The 26,026-nt window shown below is 40.9% G+C and overlaps 1 protein-coding gene across 1 annotated transcript in view; it reads left to right on the plus strand.

Moving 5' to 3' along the window:
* The window catches only part of TBX5 (T-box transcription factor 5), an 86,733-nt gene that overhangs the window by 4,682 nt on the left and 56,025 nt on the right, over positions 1-26,026 (plus strand). The window contains exons 2-3 of the mRNA XM_075853542.1: positions 1,359-1,478; positions 11,698-11,845. Of these exons, the coding sequence (XP_075709657.1) occupies positions 1,359-1,478; positions 11,698-11,845 (268 nt within the window). The remainder of the gene's footprint in view (positions 1-1,358; positions 1,479-11,697; positions 11,846-26,026) is intronic.

Here is a 26,026-nt window from a genome sequence, read left to right on the forward strand (position 1 = left end):
TCTTTGAAAGACTTTGCTTACGTTTTAATTACTAATAAAAAAAAAGGATCAAAACATTAATCACACTATATATACTGTATGTGCATACATACCTCTGGCTGGTATACTGTATCCAATACTGTTAGATCAATGACCAATCATATATTTAATAATATATTTATAATGTATTTTAGTTATGGCCAGATATAGATACCCAGATGCATGAATGCAATATACAGAACTGCAGAAACCTAGTTAAGTCATGCACAATTCATATATGTAAGTCAAGGAAATAACCGCTGACTATTACAAGACAAGTATATACAATATTCTAAATCTAATAGATACAGAGGCCGCTTACATGGTATGATTTTTCTAACTACTAATTTATCAACATTGGATGGGCATTTCCATCATTATAAATATCATACTTATACCGTTATTCTCAACATAAGTTCAACCAGAGCGTCAATGTATTTCAATAGACGTCAGACAATCAATAACAATGATTTTTATATATGAATGATCAATTTTAGTTTTAGCGTTTATTGTTGAACTCTTGGAAATGTAATAACTGTAACCATAATAGAGACGTGTTAGAGATGAACTTAGATGTAGCGAATATTGGTAAGGTTTATACCAAAACCACCAACAATAACAATAATATCTTATTGATAAATGACCAAATGATGGTTTCCCGTTCATGAAAATGTTCATGCATGGAAGTTTATCATTCTGCCTGTTAGGTGTAGACAGACATCTTAATAAACAGGACGATAACGCTGCTTGATAATCACTTTGTATAAAAGGAACTTTATGTCATGATTTATAAGTAGCTCAATGTTATCTTCCCTATCAAATCACAGAAGGAAGGCTTACCACAAAGAGTGGTCATGGGAAGAGATGGGGGAGAATATGATGTATAAACTGGAGTCAACCTGTGTAATTATTAAACCTCTAATAGTAGTGTGCATGCTCCAAATTCAATACTAGGTATGACAAATAGGAATTGGATATATTTTCTATTCCATTGATGCAGCAGCGCAGGAAGGCAATCACATATTATGGAGCCTTTGAATCATAAGAAAAACTGTTCCCTTCCTGTGTAATAGAGAATGGTATGTCTAGATAAATATGGGTAATAATTATTAGAGAGGATGGAGTCAAATATGTCACCAATGAATGGACAGAAGGCACACCCTAAATAATAAAACTAATATGGCCTGAAGGGATCAAGTGGAAAGAATGTGTAAAATTATAATTACGTTCCATTTTTAGTTTCCACTAAAGTGAAGGGAGATTGTGCATGTACTTGAGGCTTAAGTCGGATCATTAAGTCTTTCCTCATATATTCATGCTTCTTTATTTTCCGGTTCCAGGCGTATGTTTCCAAGCTACAAGGTAAAAGTTACTGGCCTCAATCCGAAAACCAAGTATATCCTTCTCATGGATATTGTGCCAGCTGATGACCACAGATACAAGTTTGCTGATAACAAATGGTAAGCTGCTTCCCTTCATGTATTTATGTGAAGGGTGCCTGTTTGTTAGCTAGTGAAAGCTGTTTTTTTGGGGGTCCTTTTTTGGTTAATGAGCCAATAATCTGTTGTACTACATGAGATCACTGAATACACAGGGATTTTTTGCTATGGTCTAAAAGATCCCAGGAGTCATTCATCATTAGTGATGTTACATAGTATGGTTGAAACAAAGACTCGTCCACATCAACCAGGAGATTGTGGTAGGGATACATTATATAGCTTTATTTCCCCTATTTATCCTGAAGGGAAACATTTCTGCCCTAAAAAGAAAAACATTTCCTTCCTGATCCCAAGAGACCATCAGACTGGATCAACATTCAAACAATTCTATACATTTATGTTGTGATGGCATTTGATACATTTCAAGTTACTTGAATTGGAATTGGAGGTCTATACAACAGGTCCAGTCTGACATACATTTATGTCACTTTCTGCAGCACATAGCTGTTATAAATATATTGCCCAATATGGCAAATGTTTTTAATTGGTATTTTGCCATTTTGTGATACGTGTCCCTTTGTCTTTAATTACTCGCATTAACCATATATAACATTATCAGCAGAATGTAATTTACATTTACATGTTACAGTTTAAAAAATGTCCAATATATACTCTGACTGAATTATAACCAGTTGAAAAAAAATGCATTGCCACATTTTCTGTATGCTCAGGTTATTGGTCTCCTTTTTCTTCAGAGTTAGAGCATATTTATTGATACGTGTTAAGAAAAGTCACTTATATACTCTCTAAGCCGTTATCTGAACATCCTGATACTGTCATCCTATACCTGTACATGAGGTTGTAAAACAGCAAGAAATTGCTGTTAAATTAATTGATTACATTGGATTGGAAATTTTCTTGTGACCTTTAGTATTTGAAACTATTTTACACAGTAATGTAGATTTTAATGTCAATTAATCTTATGACTAGGACACAATAGAAAACTCTGTTCACTCCATCACTGCTTCTAGAATACTTTTTCTTTGTTTCTAAACTGAAATATATATAACTTTTATTTAACCATAGATGGGCTCTTAAATAATCATGGCGTATGCGATAGCTGCAATATTTACAATCTATTATCCCTATTCTTATGATTCCAACTGCTTCATAAATGTGTCCAAATAGGCAGAATGGCCCATTCCCTCGGATCCTATGAGTTACACAATGGAACTGTATTTGTACTGGGGAACTGCTGGATAGTTTATTGGGAGTTGTATATAGATCTATTCTCATATGAATTATTTGGATGATTGTTATTCCTACCTAAAAAGGAGCCAATTGTTATAAGTAAGTGAACTGGATCACCCATGGAATGGTCTTTGTACAAAACAGTGGGGAAAACATGACCTGATTTAGTTAATAAGAGGTGACACCTTCTGAATTGTGTGTGCTCAATCCAGGTAACAATTACAGGCAAATGTTAGAATTGTTACTTGTTTAAATGCCAAAGAAATGGAAAAGATTGTAAATTATTCTACTGTGTAAGGGAAGGATAAAGATGGAGACAGCCTGTGACAATTCTCCTTAGAAACTGAAGTCCTAAGTCACCCCTAGGTCCTACCTATGTCATTTAGTGACTGCCACTACTAGATACAATATTTTCTCCACTCCCAAACACAATATGCTTATGTGTGTCTTCTATTTTAAAGTCTATTACGTTTGTAACATATGTTACATGTACTATATGTCATGTTATGAGTAGGTGTTTCTTCATGTATACAACTGAGAAGATAACAGAAATGTAAATTAGAAATCTACCAAATATTTATAAACAGATAAAAATCGCATGATATACAATTCTACAGTGACAGTGTGTAAACATCTATAGCTATTGACTTTTGTACGTAGAGATGTATTGTCATAATATCTGTTAGCTATCCTACCCACAGTCATGACATAATCCTAATAATCCTAGATCTACTTTTTAAATGATCCATGAATTTAATGTGACCACCATTCATGGAGATTGCTAGGATGTTTTTCCTCTTATTTGGCAGCTGCCTCACTGGGGCTTCATGTTTCCTTCTTCGAGATCAAAATAACAATTTTACCTCTTCTATACATGTAAACTTTGATTATATACAGGTTGTTTCATCACAATAGTTCTTACCTTTTCATACCACATTTTAACAATAGGGTCACTGTTTCCATAATTCCCTTGTTGCTGACTGAATGGCAGACTTATTTTTCCATTTTATTAGTAAATTTGATTTAAGTTATCATTTTTAAATTGAGATAAAAAGCAGTCTCGTTCCTTTTCGTGCTCCATACAATAGTGTTGTCTTGGTCTGATGTTAGAGTATCAGGTTTCTGTCAACAAAGTTGGAGCCCATACAAAAAGATTCGACACTAGCTACCTATAATTCATTTAGTATAATTTAATATTGGAGCGTTCTTTTAGGCACCACATAGCCTATCACATTCTGAGCAGAAGATCCTCTGGAAAGTTTTCTCCCTCACTTCCACATTCTTGCTGTGCTGTCAGACTGCCCTATATTTATCAGTTGCCCTTATCTACTTTAAGTTGGAGGGGACTGTGATTCTCTGTGCTACATTGTTTACATCCCTAAAAATACAAAAATACAAAAAGTACAAAAATTCTGTTTCAAGGTTCTGAATTGAAACAGCTTTTAGGCTACGTTTAGTCTTCCACCCAGCTTGGAGCTCTTCCTTCACAATAGTTAAGAAGAAATAACCAATGTGCACAACTTAACACAGTGCCAATAGCAGTATTTTTGCCCAAATAACTAGAGAGGGGTTTTTACTAAAGCTTAGAAATTAGAGCTTTAAATGTCAGTGGTTGGCAAGGTGGTACAGTTTTTTTTTTTGTAGTAACATTTGTGTTTTTGCTTTTCCATCATAGGTCCCAGTATATTTGACTGCAAAAATAGAGTAGTCCAGCAATATTCTTGCTGTCAAAAATACCAGAACCCCTATGTAAACCTGATGGACCACATTGTAAGTCAATGAGATCCGTCATAGCTGTCATGGGAGTCATTGTCACGATCTGTGGGTATGTGGACCCCCTGGGCCGTACCGCCGTAGCAGGATAGCAGCTGGCCAAACAGTGTACCAAATCAATGTCTATATAGTCCAAGCACAAGGGTACCTCTCACAGTTCAGACAGTAATAAAGGCTCAGATGGGGACTTGGCAGCAGACACCAGGCGTGGTGTAAAACAGCACTTTCTAAAGCACAGGAACAATGGTAGCAGGATGCAGGTACGGGATGCAGGTATACAGGATGCAGGTACGGGAACACTGGGAACAGGATAACACTAAGGGACCATTTGCAAGACTAACACGGGTAAACACAACAACGCTCAGGCAATGAGCAAAGGGGCAGGGCCCTTCTTATAGTCCAGGGTGATCATGGACTACGGGACACAGCAGAACGGAGCGGAAGTGAGCGCTGGCATCTCCTAGGGAGCAGATGTGGGCCAGCGCTTACAGATCCATGGCTGTAGCCATGGGGGTGTGAGTAATCCCGATAGTCCGCGGCCATGGACGCTACAGTATCCCCCCTCTTACGCTCCCTCTTCTTGGGATCAGAGCGAGATAGGAACTTCTTAATGAGGGTAGGAGCATTGAGGTTCTCTTCTGGCTCCCAGGACCTCTCCTCTGGACCAAACCCCTTCAATCCACCAAATAAAAAGTTCTTCCTCCTACTCTTTTGAAGTCCAGGATCTCCTTAACCTCGAACACATCGGAAGAACCGCTGGGAGCAACTGCAGGGCTAGGTGTTTTTGTGTAGCAGTTCGGGACCACAGGCTTCAGGAGCGAAAAATGAAAGGAGTTGGGGTTCTTGAGTGTAGAAGGCAGCTGAAGCATGTAAGAGACAGGGTTAATTTGCTGTATGATCTCAAAAGGTCCGAGGAACTTGGGAGCAAAGTTGTATGAAGGCACCTTTAGACGGATGTTCCTTGAAGACAGCCAGACTTTGGTATCCGGAAGATACTGAGGCGGCTCTCTTCTTCTTATATCCGCCTTTTGTTTCATGCAATCGACTGCCAGCAGAATAGGGGACCGGGTTTGCTGTCGGATCTGTACAAAGTCCCCGAATACAGAGTCAGCTGCAGGCACCTGCGACCTTGCTGAAACAGGAGGAGGAATTAGTGGATGCTGGCCGTCGACAATGAAGAACGGTGTAGAAGTAGTGGACACACTTGTGTGGTTGTATGAGAACTTGGCCCAAGGAAGAAGCTGTACCCAGTCATCATGCTGCATTGAGATGAAGTGTCATAGATAATTCTCCATGATTTGGTTAATCCTCTCGACTTGGTTGTTGGACTGGGGATGGTAGGCTCAGGAAAAGTCCAACTTTACATCTATGTTGGAAGAAAAAAGGACCAAAGACGGCGCTGCTACTCAATAAAAGTAAATGAATAATCAATGATATTGATGTTTTATTGCAGTCAGGCTACGCGTTTCAATGCCGCACCGGCATCTTCATCAGGCCTTATCAAATAACTATACAGACACAAATGTTTAAATACACCATGCAGTAAGAAAAAAACCGCCAATGTGATCGGGGTCAAAGTGCCTCAGTCCTTTTTTCTTCCAACATATATTGTCTCCATTACGGTGGCCTTTTGGCTTCACCGGTTGGGATCTCGGCAGCAGTACTCACTCCATACTGCAATTTCAATGCGAATATTCTTCTGCCCTGTGGTGAGCATTCACTTGTATTTACTGACTGCTACTCCTTGGATTTACTTACACTATGTGGCGCCATGCTTTTTTTCTTTATTTCTATAACTTTACATCTAGGAGTTTACAGAGGGCTCTCCAGAATTTTGAGGTGAACCCCCCGATCAGACACGATATGAAGGGGCAGGCCATGTAAACGGATATTTGTTCTTGACCATGACTCGATTGAGACCAGGGTAGTCAATGCAAGGCCGAAGAGATCTGTCTTATTTCTTGACAAAGAAGAACCCGGCCCCAGCCGGGGAGGAGGATTTTTGTATGAAACCCCTCTCCAGATTCTCCTTGATATAGGCCGACATAGACTGAGTCTCTGGCAAGGGGAGAGAGTATACACGACCACGGGGAGGGTAGACGCATTTGGAACCAGTTCAATGGGCAGTCATAAGCCCGGTGTGGAGGAAGCGTCTCAGCCTCCTTCTTGCTGAAGACATCCGCAAACTGAGAAAAATGAGGGAGCAATCCTGCCAATGACTGAGGCAGAGGAGGCTGGATAGGATGGATCTGTAACAGACAGCGGCTGCGACATTTGGAGCCCCATTGGAGAACTTCTCCGGATTTCCAGTCCAGGACTGGGTCATTTAGTGGGAGCCAAGGCAGACCCAGTAGGACAGAATTGATGGCTTTAGGCAAAACAAGAAACAAACTTAGTGCCGAATGAAGGGCTCCAACTTGGAGCTTCAGCGGCTTGGTTTCAGATACGATCCGGTCGGGCAGAGGCAGTCCATTCACCGAGGCAACAGCCAAAGACATCTCCAGAGGGACTGTCGGCAACTGGAGAAGATCCACTAGGTCTTTTTGGATAAAGTTTGCTGCGGACCCCGAGTCCAGATTTGCAGAGACCCGGTCCGTCTTTTCACCAGACACTAAAGTCACGGTAACGGACAGTTTCGAGGAGAACTTTCTATCTAGTGCCGTTCCATCTAGGGTTGTCTCTCCAACCAATCCTAGGCATTGGAGTTTTTTTTGTTTCTGAGGGCACAAACGCACAACATGGCCTCCGAGGCCATAATACAGACAAAGTCCTGAAGTGCATATGGGGTGTTTCTCCTGGGCAGACAGTTTGAGCCGGTCCACCTGCATAGGCTCCTCTGGTGGAACAACTGGTGAGGGCAACAGGGATTGCTGGAAGATAGGAGTCAGCTTAGGGAATCTTCTCTCCCGACGAACCTCTTGGGATCGCTCCCGGATCCCCATGTCAATCCTGGTGGTTAAAAGTATGAGTTTATCCAGGGTAGGTGGCAGATCATGAGCGGCAAGCTCGTCTTTAATTTTAGGAGACAGTCCCTGCCAGAATGTAGCCACCAAGGCGTCGTTGTTCCAGGACAGCTCTGCTGCCAGAGTGCGGAACTGAATGTCGTAATCGCCGACGGAGGTGTCCCCCTGGCCAAGGGTCCGAAGAGATGCAGCTGCTGAGGAGACTTTTCCAGGTTCCTCAAATACCAATGCGAAAAGTCTGTAGGAAAGACTGGAAGTCAAGGGTCTCTGGTCCCTGACGTTCCCAGATAGGGTTCGCCCATGCTAGGGCCTTGCCAGTATGAAGTTGGACTGTAAATGCGAATCTTGCGCCATCAGTAGGAAATGTTCTGGCATGTAGACTGAAGTGGATCTGGCACTGGTTCAGAAATCCCCTGCAGGTCCTCGCATCCCCTTTGTAGCGAGGAGGTAGTGACAGCGAGACTCGGGAGTCTGCACTAGTGAAAGGATGGGTAGCAGGAGGAACAGCCGGAGCAACAGGAACGGAAGCTGTGATGACTGCAGCTTGCGCATCCAGCCGATGTGTGATGGCGTTCATCGCCTGGAGGAGTTGATACTGTCATAATTGGCAGACTAGCATATCTGCCTGCATGGCTTGTGATGTCGTCAAGGTTTTGGGTTGACCAGCGGGGTCCATGGCCTGAAAGTACTGTTACGATCTGCGGGTATGTGGACCCACTGGGCCATACCGCCGTAGCGGGACAGCAGCTAGCCAAACAGTGTACCAAGTCAATGTCTATATAGTCCAAGCACAAAGGTACCTGTAGCAGTTCAGACAGTCGTAACGGCTAGGCTCAGATGGGACCTTGGCAGCAGACACCAGGCGTGGTGTAACACAGCAGGCATGACCGATGGCACAACATGACTCCAACTTTCTAAGGCACAGGAACAATGGTAGCACGGGATACAGGATACAGGTAGCAGGTGCAGCAACACTGGGAACAGGATAACCCTAAGTGACCATTTGCAAGACTAACATGGGTAAACACAACAACGCTCAGGCAATGAGTGAAGGGGCAGGACCCTTCTTATAGTCCAGGGTGATCATGGGTAAATTGATGATTATTTCATGTGCGCGCGCTGGCCCTACGGGACACAACAGAACAAACTGGTAGTGAGCGTTGGGGTCTCCTAGGGAGGAGATGCGGGCCAGCGCTCATAGATCCATGGCTGTGGCCGTCGTGGGGGGGGGGGGCGAGTAATACCGATGGTCCGCGGCCATGGACGCTACAGCCACCATGCCAGTGTGAACAGAGACTAAAAGAGAACGCTTGAACTGCTTATCAATTAGGGGTTGCTTCATTCAGAAGGTTTTTGTTACATTTCACACAGAATAATAAGGGCTGAAGCAAATATAATGTACAAAATATAGTTTTCAATTATAGTCGGAAGAGATATTTTGCATTCAATTAAGAGACACCACATCAAGATTTAACAGTCATTTTTAAGGTAGCATTTCCAGTCTGGACTTCTTGTATTAAAAACTCTCCATGTATTAAACATACATTTGTAGCCTTTACTAGTAGCTTTAAATAATAATATTGTTCTGAATTCAGTTTAATAGTCATTAATCTAGATCACATATGTTTTATTAGATTAATTACATTTTGATTATAAAAAACAAAAGGCATCATAAATGAAAAAAGAAAATTGCTAACGTAGTTTATAGCAGGATACTACTTTCTGCCATAGACTTTATATTAGTACTTTTTCATGGTTTTGGCAAAACAATGAATAATCTGGTCATACATTAACAGTCACATTTGGTTGACTGTAACAATGTCTTAACGGAGTTGGATACAGTCGTGCTTCTTGGAAGGCTTTCTGATACTTAAGACAGTTTTACTGTATATCACATCTTGTTCTATTTAAGAATGGGCGTTCCAAACATAAGCCACAGTTTAAATCCGTGTTCTTGGCGGAGAAGCAGAGGAACACTCTGAGTAGAAGCTGTTGATGGGGAAATGCTTCTGTTGGTAATTGTTTACCGTAACCAGTAATTTCTATAATCAATATCACACACCCTCGTTCAACTATGCAAAATATATCATAGCAAGCACAGATAAAAATAAATAGGTGCACCACTACATAAAATAAAATTTACCGCATAAATCACCTCAAAGAAGTGGTGCAGCAAATGACATGTCCTCGGAGGCAGATATCCTATCGAACACAATGACATGCATCCCTAGTGTCGTAAGATTATTGACAAGTAGTGATAAGGACAAAAATTGCACCAAATGTAAAAAAAATAGTGCACTTGGCATTATAGATTTGGTAATAGTCACTTGGTATGTTAGACACATTTGTATTCTTATGTTCTCTTATGCCATTCGTACATATACTGTACACTAATGTTGCAGGTTTTCGCTGCATTCTCTTAGCCTCGACTCCTTTTCTAAACACTTTTCATATTTGTTGAGGTGGACACTTAAAAGAAAAAAAAAAACACATAATACATTTGGTGCATGCCCTTTTTGCCACAACTTGTGTTAAAATTCTGGCACATTTTTCCTAATAAACCACCCTCTGTGTGTAAAATATAAAGTCTTAAAGTTCCCACTTCACACATACACAATTTAGTCTAAGGACAAACCATTCCTGTTGGATAAAGTATTTTACGTATCTCATGTGTCAAAAGCCTTTAAAAATAATATCAATTTTATGAACATTTTACTTTAATAAAATCTTGTTGGACGATAAAAAGGAAATCCAACAAATAGCATCACACTCTTAAAAATACATTGCAGCTAATGTACCAAAGAAGGCTCAATACTGCACTATAATATTGGTGAATAGTAACACAAAAAAGCACACTAAAGCAACACAAAACAGTCAACTATAGAAGTTGTAGTTACTTTTCTACAGTTCTTTGAATTTTTTTAAATATTACCTGGAATCAGGCAGCACATATGATTGAAAGTGCTCAGTCAGGTCCCTAAAATATTATCCAGAAAAAAAGACACAGGAAGGGAATTGATAGATCAATGGTGGAAATGTGTGCCAATAGGGTTGCTATATGAAGCATTTGCTTTCATTGCATCATTGCCCATCTGCACAACTCTGCCTAAATGTGCATTTGTACAAGTAACATACCTTGGAGAGAAAGCATTATATAAGCAAAAAGTAATTGGTGTAAGGCTTTGTTCACATCTGCATCAGGGCTCTGTTCATGGGTTCCATCGGAGCTTTCCGTCAGGGGAACCCATGAACGGAATCCTGACTGAAACAAACACAGATCCCATAGGTTTCCATTTGCATCACTATTGATTTTAATTGTGACGGATCCGATCCAAATGGTTTCCATTTGTCACCGTTGTTTAAGGGTTCCGTCGTTTTGAACGCAGTCGACTACAGTATTAATTCCGTCAAAATGACTGAACCCTTAAACAACGGTGACAAACGGAAACCATTTGCACTGGATCCGTCGCCATTGAAATCAATGGTGATGCAAACCCTGTTTCACATTTCCAATAGTTTGATCTGCACTTGCTTAGGTGTAACCACCTCTTTCTCTTGCTATTAGGTCTTCCCACCATGTTTAAACGATTAGCTCGGTAGGTACTGGTTTAGCCTATCACTTCTGTTAGTAACTCTATTACAGCTGATTAGTTTCGAGCGGGGTTCCGTTTCATGGATTAAGTTTTCCTATTGTTAGCAGATGGGTGAAAAGAGGGAATTTTCGTATTGACCCATAAATTTTGCATATTTACACCATAACCAGCAGGCACCCTCATATAACAAGACTGAGTTTTTTTTTTTTAAACCAAGGCCTCATGCACATGAGTATGTGCATTTCGTGCAAGTGCAAAAACTATTGATATAGTATAGTGCATTGTGCCCGCTTATTTCATTTTCACGGATCGAGTTTCCCTTTATAGTCTTTATATGTTTACCGTTATAGTGGTATGCATAGCCCGAATGAAATGCAGTGACGCTGAATTTGGGATCCCTGTGATACATGTCTACATGAGGTCTTACGGAAAGTTGCCATTTTTAACCAATAACAGTGTCTGGAGATCCATGGATGTACCATTCCTTTACTCAATTAGTGTTATTTTCAATTATTTTTATTTGTGATCCTAAAAGTCCTATACACAGTCTCTAGTACTTTGTAAGCAAACTGCCAACTTATTACTTGATCCTGAACAGCATGATCCTATAGTCATTCTATACAATTTAGTAAATTTCTTTGGTTTGTGTTCTTGATGTAGGTCAGTTACTGGGAAAGCTGAACCTGCAATGCCTGGGCGTTTGTATGTCCATCCAGATTCTCCTGCTACTGGTGCACATTGGATGAGGCAGCTGGTGTCCTTCCAAAAACTGAAGCTCACTAATAACCATCTAGATCCTTTTGGACATGTAAGTACGATTTTCTTACTGTTTAAGGCCATTCTACATTATTAAAAGAAACAACAATTATTTGCAACCATAAGAATGATTTGGAAATGTTTGATCTCTGACTAAGAATTAATGAGCAGTATGTTCAGCGTGGCCCACAGTAAAATATTGAATAAACATCAGATAGAATTAGAAAACTTGAAAATAAGTACAAATTGTCATAAAAAATGTCTGCTGATGGGATTGTCGGGCTAAGGTCTCTGGGCTTGCACCTGTTTTCTTTGTGGACATAGTGCTGCTTTCTTTTTGTGTGATGTTGTTGTGATGTGATGTATTGTACAGTACAGTACAGTACAGTATAGAAAGTATTATCTTATGGCTTGAGATTATAACGTGTAGAACCTTATGTAAAGTCAGATTAAAGAGAACTTTTCACCTGCCGATACATGTGCAGCTGAGTGCACCATGTAATAGGCAGGGCTGCACAAACCTTGTCTCACTTTAAACATTTTTTCCTATCCTCCTTTATTTTGATATCGGTGCTGTTATATTTGGCGCCCGATATGTAAATAACCCCTTGAACTGTCAATGGAGCGTGTAAATGGCAAGGGGTCGTGTTACTATTGCTGTGACACTGTCCAATCAGCTACGGACAGTGTCACAGCGGCTTGTGCTGTGTGATCCCTCTCGCGAGATCACACAGTCTTTCCTTCACTGTCTGACAGGAGCTGGAGAGAGGAGAGCATGCGTGCGCGTTCATGCATGCACGCATACCTTTGCCACCACAGTACAGAAGAGAAGAAGAAGAATGTAAATTTTTCTTCTTCTGTTCTGTGGTGGCGGGAGTATCGTCGGCAGCGGCGTATGAGCTGTGTGCGCGCGCACACGCTCTCACGCTTCAGCTCTCGGCAGACAAGAAGATCACAAGAGATCACACAGTCCTGTCGTCCTTGTCTGCCTCAGAGCTGAAGAGTGAGAGCGTGCACGCGCGCCGGCACGCATAGCTCCAATGCCGCTGCCGACGATACTCCCGCCGCCACGGAACAGAAGAAGAATTCACATTGTTCTTCTCTTCTTCTGTTCCGTGGCTGCGGCAGAGCTGTGCGTGCGTGCGCTCTCTCCAGCTCTTGTCAGACAGTGAAGGAAAGACTGTGTGATCTCGCGAGAGATCACAGCAGAAGCAGTTGTGACACTGTCCGTAGCTGATTAGACAGTGTCACAGCGATGTTACACGCCCCCTTGCCATTAACATGCCCTATTGACAGATCAGGGGGTTATTTACATATCGGGCGCCAAATATATCGGCACCGCTATCTAAATAACGGAGGAGGATAGGAAAAAAAATTTAAAGTGAGACAGGGTTTGTGCAGTACTGCCTATTACATGGTGCTCTCAGCTGCACATGTATGGGCAGGTAAAAAGTTCTCTTTAAATGCACATAGACAGACTGTATATACAATTATACACAGATCCTTGCCTTTTGCTTAATGTAATATGCACATGTCATAACTGGTGACCAATCTAACATGCAGAAACTTTATCAAGGTGTCCTGGCTTTGATGTTTTAGTAGCTTAGATCTACTATGTGTACATTTTGTAAACCACTATGGTTCTATCTATTGTGAATATTGCATAAGGGGCTCATGTTTAAGAGGCAGGGTATCTTTTTTAGGCAGATATGTTCAAACCAGTCATACATCTTGTCATACATAAGCCACTCATCTCAGAACTATATATATTGCAGGTGTCAGATCTCAACACACCTGGTTCAGCGCTACTGCAATGCCAAATTTGCAATAATTTTATGCACACAGCTTCATACTAGCATACAATGAGCTCATTACTAATTCTATATTTTCCACAATATTAACAGTAGTTCTAACACACCAACATTACATACGTAAGTCCCAATTTGTGCAGAGAGTTTAGGCTGGGGCTACATGGTAACAAAAAAATATGGTCAATTGTGGTAAAATTGTGATTGCGGTGCAATTTCTAATTATTCCCCAAAAGTTGCATGTGAGCTTTCTGGCGATTGTAATACTTTCAACATGGTATTTACCTCAATCTAGCGCTATTTTCTGTTGCTCTGTATTATAAGAAGTTCATATTAAACGGGGAGCAAATGAAAGGCTGTAATCAGTAAGAAAATAAGTTATAATACAATGGAAGCGATTCTTTAAAACACTATTAGTTAAACATTCCTTTAAACCGCACAATTGTGACATGCTGTGCAGGGAGATGAAAGGGGCATACCGTGTATGAGGTATGAGCGCTGTGTATTCATTGCCTGACTATATTCTGTTAGTGAAATCATGCGGGTTACCATAGTAACAGACTGGGACTACTGGCAAAAAGAATCTCTGATATTGCACCAAAATTCACAGCCACTCCACATTTTTTCACTATACCAATGTAAAACTATAAATGTTTAACAGCGTATTATAGACAGGAAATATGTAAAATGTATCAATAAGTCATTTTATGTGTTTATTCAAAAATGGATTACAGCATATTGACTTCATATTGGCTGCTAACGTCTGAGCACACCCTACAGTTATCACGCTTTTTAGGGGAAAGCTCATCTTAGGAGTCTAAGCCCTTCCTCAGGAAATATATAAGAAAGTCAATAATAATATATGATAATAATGATGATAATAATATGATAATAATAATAGTAATAATAATAACAATAATAATAATATTCATAATTGACTCACCCCTTTAACCCCTTAACGTCGAAGGACGGATGTATCCGTCCTGTGCAGCTGCTAGTTTGCGCAGGAGGACAGATATATCCGTCCTGTGATGGCGCGGGTACTGCCAGTGTACCCACGCGATCAGGGTCAGGAGCATGGCTGTTATACACATCCTGGCTCTTGCTGCAACTGCCGGAATCGAAGTGCGCTCCGATTCCGGCAGTTTAACCCATTAAATGCCGCTCTCAATAGCGACAGCGACATCTAATGTGTTTGACAGAGGGAGGGAGCTTCCTCTGTCACCCCATCGGCGCCCCCGCAAACAAATCGCGGTGCGCCGTCGGGTTTCCATGGCAGCTGGGGGCCTAACAAAGAACCCCAGGTCTGTCTTCAGAATCCGCCTATTAGCCCATGCCTCCGGCATGGCCTAATAGATTGCCTGTCAGTTTTACACTGACAGGCAATAATGCTTTGGTATACTAAGTATAGTGAAGTCCCCTGGTGAGACTAAAAAAAAAAAAATGTAAAGCAGTTAACCCCTTAGTGACCAGCCCATTTTAGGCCCTAATGACCAAGCTATTTTATTCGTTTTTCTATCGTCGCATCCCAAGAGCTATAACTTTTTTATTTTTTCGTCTACATAGCTGTATGAGGACTTGTTTTTTGCGGGATTAGTTGTACTTTTTAATAGCACCATTTTTGGGTACATATAATTTTTTTATTAACTTTTATTAACTTTTTTTGGGGGGATTATAAAAAAAACCTGAAATTCCGCAATTGTTCTATGCGTTTTTAAATTGACGCCGTTCACTATGCGAAGTAAATAACATGTTACCTTTATTCTATCGGTCGGTACGATTACGGCGATACCACATATGTAGAGGTTTTTAATGTTTTACGACTTTTGCACAATAAAAACACTTTTGAACTAAAATTATTTGTTTTTGCATCGTCGCTTTCCAAGAGCCGTAACTTTTTTATTTTTCCATCAATGTAGTGATTTTTTGGGCTTGTTTTTTGCGGGACGAGACGTAGTTTTGATTGGTACTGTTTTGGGGTACATGGGACTTATTGATTCATTTTTATTATGACTTTTTTGGGGGGCAATGGAAAAAAATTGCAATTTCGCCATGGTTTTTTGCCTTTTTTTTTTACGGTGTTCACCATGCGGTTTAAATTACATATTAACTTTATTAATGGAGTCATTACGGTCGCGGCGATACCATATATGTTTACACTTTTACTAAATAAAACCACTTTTTATGGAAATAATTGTTTTATTTCTTTTTTTACTGTAATTTTTATTAATAATCTTTATTTCACATTTATTATTTATTTCACTAGTCCCACTAGGGGACTTTACTGTGCGATCTTCAGATCGCTGCTATAATGCTTTGGTATACTTCGTATACCAGAGCATTATTGCCTGTCAGTGTAAATTTGACAGGCAATCTATTAGGACGTGCCTCCGGCGCGTCCTAACAGGCATATGTCCAGGGCAGACCTGGGGGCTTTTATCAAGCCCCCGGCTGCCATGACACCCCATCGGAGACCCGCGATTGCATTTGCGGGCCGCCGATGGGTGACAGAAAATAAGTTAAATGCAGCGGTCGCTATTGACTGCGGCATTTAATGGGTTAAAGGGCCGCGATCCAAGTAAACTTCGATCGCGGGTGTTGGAGCAGGAGCTCAGCTGTCATCAGACAGCTGAGCCCCGGCTCCAGCCTGCACGGGAGACCCGTGCAGGACTTAGACTAGGCTCATGTGAAAAGGCGTCAGCCTAGCCTAAGGCCCCTTAGTGACTCACGTGAAAAGGCGTATTGGTGGTCACTAAGGGGTTAAATAAAGTTTGTGGAAAAAAATTAAAAAAATTTACAGTCACAATCAAAACTACTTTTTTTGCCCAAAAAGTGGTTTTATTTAGTAAAAGTGTCAAAACAAATAACACATACACATATATGGTATTCCCGCGATCGTAACAACTTGAACAATAAAATGAACACATTAATTAAACCGCTGAATGAACGGCGTCCAAAAAAAAGCAAAAAACAATGGCAAAATTCTCTCTTTTCTCCCATTCCCCTCCATAAAAAAATTAAATAAAAGTTAATCTATAAGTCCTATGTACCCCAAAAAAGTACTAATGAAAACTACACATTGGCCCGCAAAAATCAAGCCCACATACGGCCACATTGACGGAAAAATAAAAACGTTACGGCTCTTGGAATGTGGTGATGCAAAAATAAGTAATTTTTTTTCTAAAAGGGTTTTTATTGTGGAAATGTAGGAAAACATATAAAACCTTTACATATTTGGAATCCCCTTAATCGTGCCGACCCATAGAATAAAGTTAACATGTTATTTACGCTGCATAGTAAACGGCGTAAATTTATAACGTGAAAATCAATGCTGGAATAGCTGCTTATTTTCAATTCTCTCCTAAAATAAAGTTAATAAAAGTTAATCGATATATTATAAGCATCTAAAAATGGTACAATTACAAAATACAACTCGTCCCGCAAAAAACAAGCCCTTATACGGCTATGTCCATGGAATAAAAGAACAAGTTACGACTCTTGGAATGTGACCGTGAAAAAACAAAAATAATCCTTCGTCATTAACGTGCGAAATGGCCTCGTCATTAAGGGGTTAAACTCAATAGACCCTATGAAGATAGGTTAGGTTAGGCATTTATCATGCTTACCCATGGGTAGGTCTCCTCCACTAAACAGGCAATGGGTCCACTTGTCGTGTGATGTAGATGTGGCATCAAATAGCACCAGGGGAGGCTCCCCTATACGGACACCCCTGCCCAAAATTAATATTGCTCAGACCACAATGTAGACCTCAAGATATAAATGACACCCTCCAGTATCAGCCTCACCCTCATCAGTACTTGGATGGAAATAATTTCATAATGTAGTAAATCACACTAAGAAATATATAATTCAATTATACAACTGTACTGTAATGTATACGAATGTAAAGCTACTGTGATGAAACTGTTGGTATATTATTGACCTATGTAATTTGTAATTAAGTGTAAATATGCAGCTGCTCAGGGCTGAGTACACTATGGTACACTGTCAGAAGAGTCACGTTTTGCAGTTGCTCAGGTCTGAATACACTATAGTACACTGTCAGAAGAGTCATGTTTTGCAGTTTCTCAGGGCTGAGTACACTATAGTACATTGTCAGAAGAGTCATGTTTTGCAGTTGCTCAGGTCTGGGTACACTATAGTACACTGTCAGAAGAGTCATGTTTTGCAGTTGCTCAGGTCTGGGTACACTATAGTACACTGTCAGAAGAGTCATGTTTTGCAGTTTCTCAGGGCTGAGTACACTATAGTACACTGTCAGAAGAGTCATGTTTTGCAGTTGCTCAGGTCTGGGTACACTATAGTACACTGTCAGAAGAGTCATGTTTTGCAGTTTCTCAGGGCTGAGTACACTATAGTTCACTGTCAGAAGAGTCATGTTTTGCAGTTGCTCAGGTCTGAGTACACTATAGTTCATTGTCAGAAGAGTCATGTTTTGCAGTTTCTCAGGGCTGAGTACACTATAGTACACTGTCAGAAGAGTGATGTTTTGCAGTTGCTCAGGGCTGAGTACACTAAAGTACACTGTCAGAAGAGTCATGTTTTGCAGTTGCTCAGGTCTGAGTACACTATGGTACACTGTCAGAAGAGTCATGTTTTGCAGTTGCTCAGGTCTGAATACACTATAGTACACTGTCAGAAGAGTCATGTTTTGCAGTTGCTCTGGTCTGAATACACTAGAGTACACTGTCAGAAGAGTCATGTTTTGCAGTTTCTCAGGGCTGAGTACACTATAGTACACTGTCAGAAGAGTCATGTTTTGCAGTTGCTCAGGTCTGGGTACACTATAGTACACTGTCAGAAGAGTCATGTTTTGCAGTTTCTCAGGGCTGAGTACACTATAGTACACTGTCAGAAGAGTCATGTTTTGCAGTTGCTCAGGGCTGAGAACACTATAGTACACTGTCAGAAGAGTAATGCTTTGCAGTTTCTCAGGGCTGAGTACACTATAGTACATTGTCAGAAGAGTCATGTTTTGCAGTTGCTCAGGTCTGGGTACACTATAGTACACTGTCAGAAGAGTCATGTTTTGCAGTTTCTCAGGGCTGAGTACACTATAGTACACTGTCAGAAGAGTCATGTTTTGCAGTTGCTCAGGTCTGGGTACACTATAGTACACTGTCAGAAGAGTCATGTTTTGCAGTTGCTCAGGTCTGAATACACTATAGTACACTGTCAGAAGAGTCATGTTTTGCAGTTGCTCTGGTCTGAATACACTATAGTACACTGTCAGAAGAGTCATGTTTTGCAGTTTCTCAGGGCTGAGTACACTATAGTACACTGTCAGAAGAGTCATGTTTTGCAGTTGCTCAGGTCTGGGGACACTATAGTACACTGTCAGAAAAGTCATGTTTTTCAGTTTCTCAGGGCTGAGTACACTATAGTACACTGTCAGAAGAGTCATGTTTTGCAGTTGCTCAGGTCTGGGGACACTATAGTACACTGTCAGAAAAGTCATGTTTTGCAGTTTCTCAGGTCTGAATACACTATAGTACACTGTCAGAAGAGTGATGTTTTGCAGTTGCTCAGGTCTGAGTACACTATGGTACACTGTCAGAAGAGTCATGTTTTGCAGTTGCTCAGGTCTGAGTACACTATGGTACACTGTCAGAAGAGTCATGTTTTGCAGTTGCTCAGGTCTGAATACACTATAGTACACTGTCAGAAGAGTCATGTTTTGCAGTTGCTCAGGGCTGAGTACACTATAGTAAATTGTCAGAAGAGTCACGTTTTGCAATTGCTTAGGGCTGAGTACACTATAGTACACTGTCAGAAGAGTCATGTTTTGCAATTTCTCAGGTCTGAATACACTATAGTACACTGTCAGAAGAGTCATGTTTTGCAGTTTCTCATGTCTGAGTACACTATAGTACACTGTCAGAAGAGTCATGTTTTGCAGTTGCTCTGGTCTGAGTACACTATAGTACACTATCAGAAGAGTCATGTTTTGCAGTTGCTCAGGTCTGAGTACACTATGGTACACTGTCAGAAGAGTCATGTTTTGCAGTTGCTCAGGTCTGAATACACTATAGTACACTGTCAGAAGAGTCATGTTTTGCAGTTTCTCAGGGCTGAGTACACTATAGTACACTGTCAGAAGAGTCATGTTTTGCAGTTGCTCAGGTCTGGGTACACTATAGTACACTGTCAGAAGAGTCATGTTTTGCAGTTTCTCAGGGCTGAGTACACTATAGTACACTGTCAGAAGAGTCATGTTTTGCAGTTGCTCAGGGCTGAGAACACTATAGTACACTGTCAGAAGAGTAATGCTTTGCAGTTTCTCATGTCTGAGTACACTATAGTACACTGTCAGAAGAGTCACGTTTTGCAGTTGCTCAGGTCTGGGTACACTATAGTACACTGTCAGAAGAGTCATGTTTTGCAGTTTCTCAGGACTGAGTACACTATAGTACACTGTCAGAAGAGTCATGTTTTGCAGTTGCTCAGGTCTGGGTACACTATAGTACACTGTCAGAAGAGTCATGTTTTGCAGTTGCTCAGGTCTGAATACACTATAGTACACTGTCAGAAGAGTCATGTTTTGCAGTTGCTCTGGTCTGAATACACTATAGTACACTGTCAGAAGAGTCATGTTTTGCAGTTTCTCAGGGCTGAGTACACTATAGTACACTGTCAGAAGAGTCATGTTTTGCAGTTGCTCAGGTCTGGGGACACTATAGTACACTGTCAGAAAAGTCATGTTTTGCAGTTTCTCAGGGCTGAGTACACTATAGTACACTGTCAGAAGAGTCATGTTTTGCAGTTGCTCAGGTCTGTGGACACTATAGTACACTGTCAGAAAAGTCATGTTTTGCAGTTTCTCAGGTCTGAATACACTATAGTACACTGTCAGAAGAGTGATGTTTTGCAGTTGCTCAGGTCTGAGTACACTATGGTACACTGTCAGAAGAGTCATGTTTTGCAGTTGCTCAGGTCTGAGTACACTATGGTACACTGTCAGAAGAGTCATGTTTTGCAGTTGCTCAGGTCTGAATACACTATAGTACACTGTCAGAAGAGTCATGTTTTGCAGTTGCTCAGGGCTGAGTACACTATAGTAAATTGTCAGAAGAGTCACGTTTTGCAATTGCTTAGGGCTGAGTACACTATAGTACACTGTCAGAAGAGTCATGTTTTGCAATTTCTCAGGTCTGAATACACTATAGTACACTGTCAGAAGAGTCATGTTTTGCAGTTTCTCATGTCTGAGTACACTATAGTACACTGTCAGAAGAGTCATGTTTTGCAGTTGCTCTGGTCTGAGTACACTATAGTACACTATCAGAAGAGTCATGTTTTGCAGTTGCTCAGGTCTGAGTACACTATGGTACACTGTCAGAAGAGTCATGTTTTGCAGTTGCTCAGGTCTGAATACACTATAGTACACTGTCAGACGAGTCATGTTTTGCAGTTGCTCAGGGCTGAGTACACTATAGTAAATTGTCAGAAGAGTCACGTTTTGCAATTGCTTAGGGCTGAGTACACTATAGTACACTGTCAGAAGAGTCATGTTTTGCAGTATCTCAGGGCTGAGTACACTATAGTACACTGTCAGAAGAGTCATGTTTTGCAGTTTCTCAGGGCTGAGTACACTATAGTACATTGTCAGAAGAGTCATGTTTTGCAGTTGCTCAGGTCTGAATACACTATAGTACACTGTCAGAAGAGTCATGTTTTGCAGTTGCTCTGGTCTGAATACACTATAGTACACTGTCAGAAGAGTCATGTTTTGCAGTTTCTCAGGGCTGAGTACACTATAGTACACTGTCAGAAGAGTCATGTTTTGCAGTTGCTCAGGTCTGGGGACACTATAGTACACTGTCAGAAAAGTCATGTTTTGCAGTTTCTCAGGGCTGAGTACACTATAGTACACTGTCAGAAGAGTGATGTTTTGCAGTTGCTCAGGTCTGAGTACACTATGGTACACTGTCAGAAGAGTCATGTTTTGCAGTTGCTCAGGTCTGAGTACATTATGGTACACTGTCAGAAGAGTCATGTTTTGCAGTTGCTCAGGTCTGAATACACTATAGTACACTGTCAGAAGAGTCATGTTTTGCAGTTGCTCAGGGCTGAGTACACTATAGTAAATTGTCAGAAGAGTCACGTTTTGCAATTGCTTAGGGCTGAGTACACTATAGTACACTGTCAGAAGAGTCATGTTTTGCAATTTCTCAGGTCTGAATACACTATAGTACACTGTCAGAAGAGTCATGTTTTGCAGTTTCTCATGTCTGAGTACACTATAGTACACTGTCAGAAGAGTCATGTTTTGCAGTTGCTCTGGTCTGAGTACACTATAGTACACTATCAGAAGAGTCATGTTTTGCAGTTGCTCAGGTCTGAGTACACTATGGTACACTGTCAGAAGAGTCATGTTTTGCAGTTGCTCAGGTCTGAATACACTATAGTACACTGTCAGAAGAGTCATGTTTTGCAGTTGCTCAGGGCTGAGTACACTATAGTAAATTGTCAGAAGAGTCACGTTTTGCAATTGCTTAGGGCTGAGTACACTATAGTACACTGTCAGAAGAGTCATGTTTTGCAATTTCTCAGGTCTGAATACACTATAGTACACTGTCAGAAGAGTCACGTTTTGCAGTTGCTCTGGTCTGAGTACACTATAGTACACTATCAGAAGAGTCATGTTTTGCAGTTGCTCAGGTCTGAGTACACTATAGTACACTGTCAGAAGAGTCATGTTTTGCAGTTGCTCTGGTCTGAATACACTATAGTACACTGTCAGAAGAGTCATGTTTTCCAGTTGCTCAGGGCTGAGTATACTATAGTACAGTGTCAGAAGAGTCATGTTCTGCAGTTGCTAAGGGTTAAATACACTATAGTACACTGTCAGAAGAGACACGTTTTGCAGTTTCTCAGGTCTGAGTACACTATAGTACACTGTGAGAAGAGTCATGTTTTGCAGTTGCTCAGGTCTGAGTACACTATAGTACACTGTCAGAAGAGTCATGTTTTGCAGTTGCTCCGGGCTGAGTACACTATAGTACACTGTCAGAAGAGTCATGTTTTGCAGTTTCTCAGGTCTAAGTACACTAAAGTACACTGTCAGAAGAGACATGTTTTAAAACTGCTCATGTCTGAGTACACTATAGTACACTGTAATAGGAGTCATGGTTTGCAGTTGCTCTGGACTGAGTACACTAAAGTACACTGTCAGAAGAGTCATGTTTTGCAGTTTCTCAGGGCTGAGTACACTATAGTAAATTGTCAGAAGAGTCATGTTTTGCAGTTGCTCTGGTCTAAGTACACTATTGTACACTATCAGAAGAGTCATGTTTTGCAGTTGCTAAGGTCTGAGTACACTATAGTACACTGTCAGAAGAGTCATGTTTTGCAGTTTCTCAGGGCTGAGTACACTATAGTACACTGTCAGAAGAGTCATGTTTTGCAGTTTCTCAGGTCTGAGTACACTATAGTACACTGTCAGAAGAGTCATGTTTTCCAGTTGCTCAGGTCTGAGTACACTATAGTACACTGTCAGAAGAGTTATGTTTTGCAGTTGCTCAGGGCTGAGTACACTATAGTACACTGTCAGAAGAGTCATGTTTTGCAGTTTCTCAGGGCTGAGTACACTAAAGTACACTGTCAGAAGAGTCATGTTTTGCAGTTGCTCAGGTCTGAATACACTATAGTACGCTGTCAGAAGAGTCATGTTTTGCAGTTGCTTAGGGCTGAGTACACTATAGTAAATTGTCAGAAGAGTCACGTTTTGCAGTTGCTTAGGGCTGAGTACACTATAGTACACTGTCAGAAGAGTCACGTTTTGCAGTTTTACTGGTCTGAGTACACTATAGTACACTGTCAAAAAAATCATGTTTTGCAGTTTCTCAGGTCTGAGTACACTATAGTACACTGTCAGAAGAGTCATGTTTTGCAGTTGCTCAGGTCTGAGTACACTATAGTACACTGTCAGAAGAGTCATGTTTTGCAGTTGCTCAGGTCTGAGTACACTATAGTACACTGTCAGAAGAGTCATGTTTTTCAGTTTCTCAGGTCTGAGTACACTATAGTACACTGTCAGAAGAGTTACGTTTTGCAGTTGCTCAGGTCTGAGTACACTGTAGTACACTGTCAGAAGAGTCATGTTTTGCAGTTGCTCAGGGCTGAGTACACTATAGTACACTGTCAGAAGAGTTACGTTTTGCAGTTGCTCAGGTCTGAGTACACTATAGTACACTGTCAGAAGAGTCATGTTTTTCAGTTTCTCAGGGCTGAGTACACTATAGTACACTGTCAGAAGAGTCATGTTTTGCAGTTGCTCAGGTCTGAATACACTATAGTACACTGTCAGAAGAGTCATGTTTTGCAGTTGCTCAGGGCTGAGAACACTATAGTACACTGTCAGAAGAGTCACGTTTTGCAGTTGCTCAGGTCTAAGTACACTATAGTACACTGTCAGAAGAGTCATGTTTTGCAGTTGCTCAGGTCTGAATACACTATAGTACACTGTCAGAAGAGTCATGTTTTGCAGTTGCCCAGGGCTGAGTACACCATAGTAAATTGTCAGAAGAGTCACGTTTTGCAGTTGCTTAGGGCTGAGTACACTATAGTACACTGTCAGAAGAGTCACGTTTTGCAGTTGCTCTGGTCTGAGTACACTATAGTACACTATCAGAAGAGTCATGTTTTGCAGATGCTCAGGTCTGAGTACACTATAGTACACTGTCAGAAGAGTCATGTTTTGCAGTTTCTCAGGTCTGAGTACACTATAGTACACTGTCAGAAGAGTCATGTTTTGCAGTTGCCAAGGTCTGAGTACACTATAGTACACTGTCAGAAGAGTCATGTTTTGCAGTTTCTCAGGTCTGAGTACACTATAGTACACTGTCAGAAGAGTCATGTTTTGCAGTTGCTAAGGTCTGAGTACACTATAGTACACTGTCAGAAGAGTCATGTTTTGCAGTTACTCAGGGCTTAGAATACTATAGTACACTGTCAGAAGAGTCGTGTTTTGCAGTTGCTCAGGTCTGAGTACACTATTGTGCACAGTCAGAAGAGTCATGTTTTGCAGTTGCTCAGGTCTGAGTACACTAAAGTACACTGTCAGAAGAGTCATGTTTTGCAGTTGCTCAGGTCTGGGTACACTATAGTACACTGTCAGAAGAGTCATGTTTTGCAGTTTCTCAGGGCTGAGTACACTATAGTACACTGTCAGAAGAGTCATGTTTTGCAGTTGCTCAGGGCTGAGAACACTATAGTACACTGTCAGAAGAGTAATGCTTTGCAGTTTCTCAGGGCTGAGTACACTATAGTACATTGTCAGAAGAGTCATGTTTTGCAGTTGCTCAGGTCTGGGTACACTATAGTACACTGTCAGAAGAGTCATGTTTTGCAGTTTCTCAGGGCTGAGTACACTATAGTACACTGTCAGAAGAGTCATGTTTTGCAGTTGCTCAGGTCTGGGTACACTATAGTACACTGTCAGAAGAGTCATGTTTTGCAGTTGCTCAGGTCTGAATACACTATAGTACACTGTCAGAAGAGTCATGTTTTGCAGTTGCTCTGGTCTGAATACACTATAGTACACTGTCAGAAGAGTCATGTTTTGCAGTTTCTCAGGGCTGAGTACACTATAGTACACTGTCAGAAGAGTCATGTTTTGCAGTTGCTCAGGTCTGGGGACACTATAGTACACTATAGTACACTGTCAGAAAAGTCATGTTTTGCAGTTTCTCAAGGCTGAGTACACTATAGTACACTGTCAGAAGAGTCATGTTTTGCAGTTGCTCAGGTCTGGGGACACTATAGTACACTGTCAGAAAAGTCATGTTTTGCAGTTTCTCAGATCTGAATACACTATAGTACACTGTCAGAAGAGTGATGTTTTGCAGTTGCTCAGGTCTGAGTACACTATGGTACACTGTCAGAAGAGTCATGTTTTGCAGTTGCTCAGGTCTGAGTACACTATGGTACACTGTCAGAAGAGTCATGTTTTGCAGTTGCTCAGGTCTGAATACACTATAGTACACTGTCAGAAGAGTCATGTTTTGCAGTTGCTCAGGGCTGAGTACACTATAGTAAATTGTCAGAAGAGTCACGTTTTGCAATTGCTTAGGGCTGAGTACACTATAGTACACTGTCAGAAGAGTCATGTTTTGCAATTTCTCAGGTCTGAATACACTATAGTACACTGTCAGAAGAGTCATGTTTTGCAGTTTCTCATGTCTGAGTACACTATAGTACACTGTCAGAAGAGTCATGTTTTGCAGTTGCTCTGGTCTGAGTACACTATAGTACACTATCAGAAGAGTCATGTTTTGCAGTTGCTCAGGTCTGAGTACACTATGGTACACTGTCAGAAGAGTCATGTTTTGCAGTTGCTCAGGTCTGAATACACTATAGTACACTGTCAGAAGAGTCATGTTTTGCAGTTGCTCAGGGCTGAG

Source organism: Rhinoderma darwinii, chromosome 1 (assembly GCF_050947455.1).
Source record: "Rhinoderma darwinii isolate aRhiDar2 chromosome 1, aRhiDar2.hap1, whole genome shotgun sequence".
NCBI lineage: Eukaryota > Metazoa > Chordata > Amphibia > Anura > Rhinodermatidae > Rhinoderma > Rhinoderma darwinii.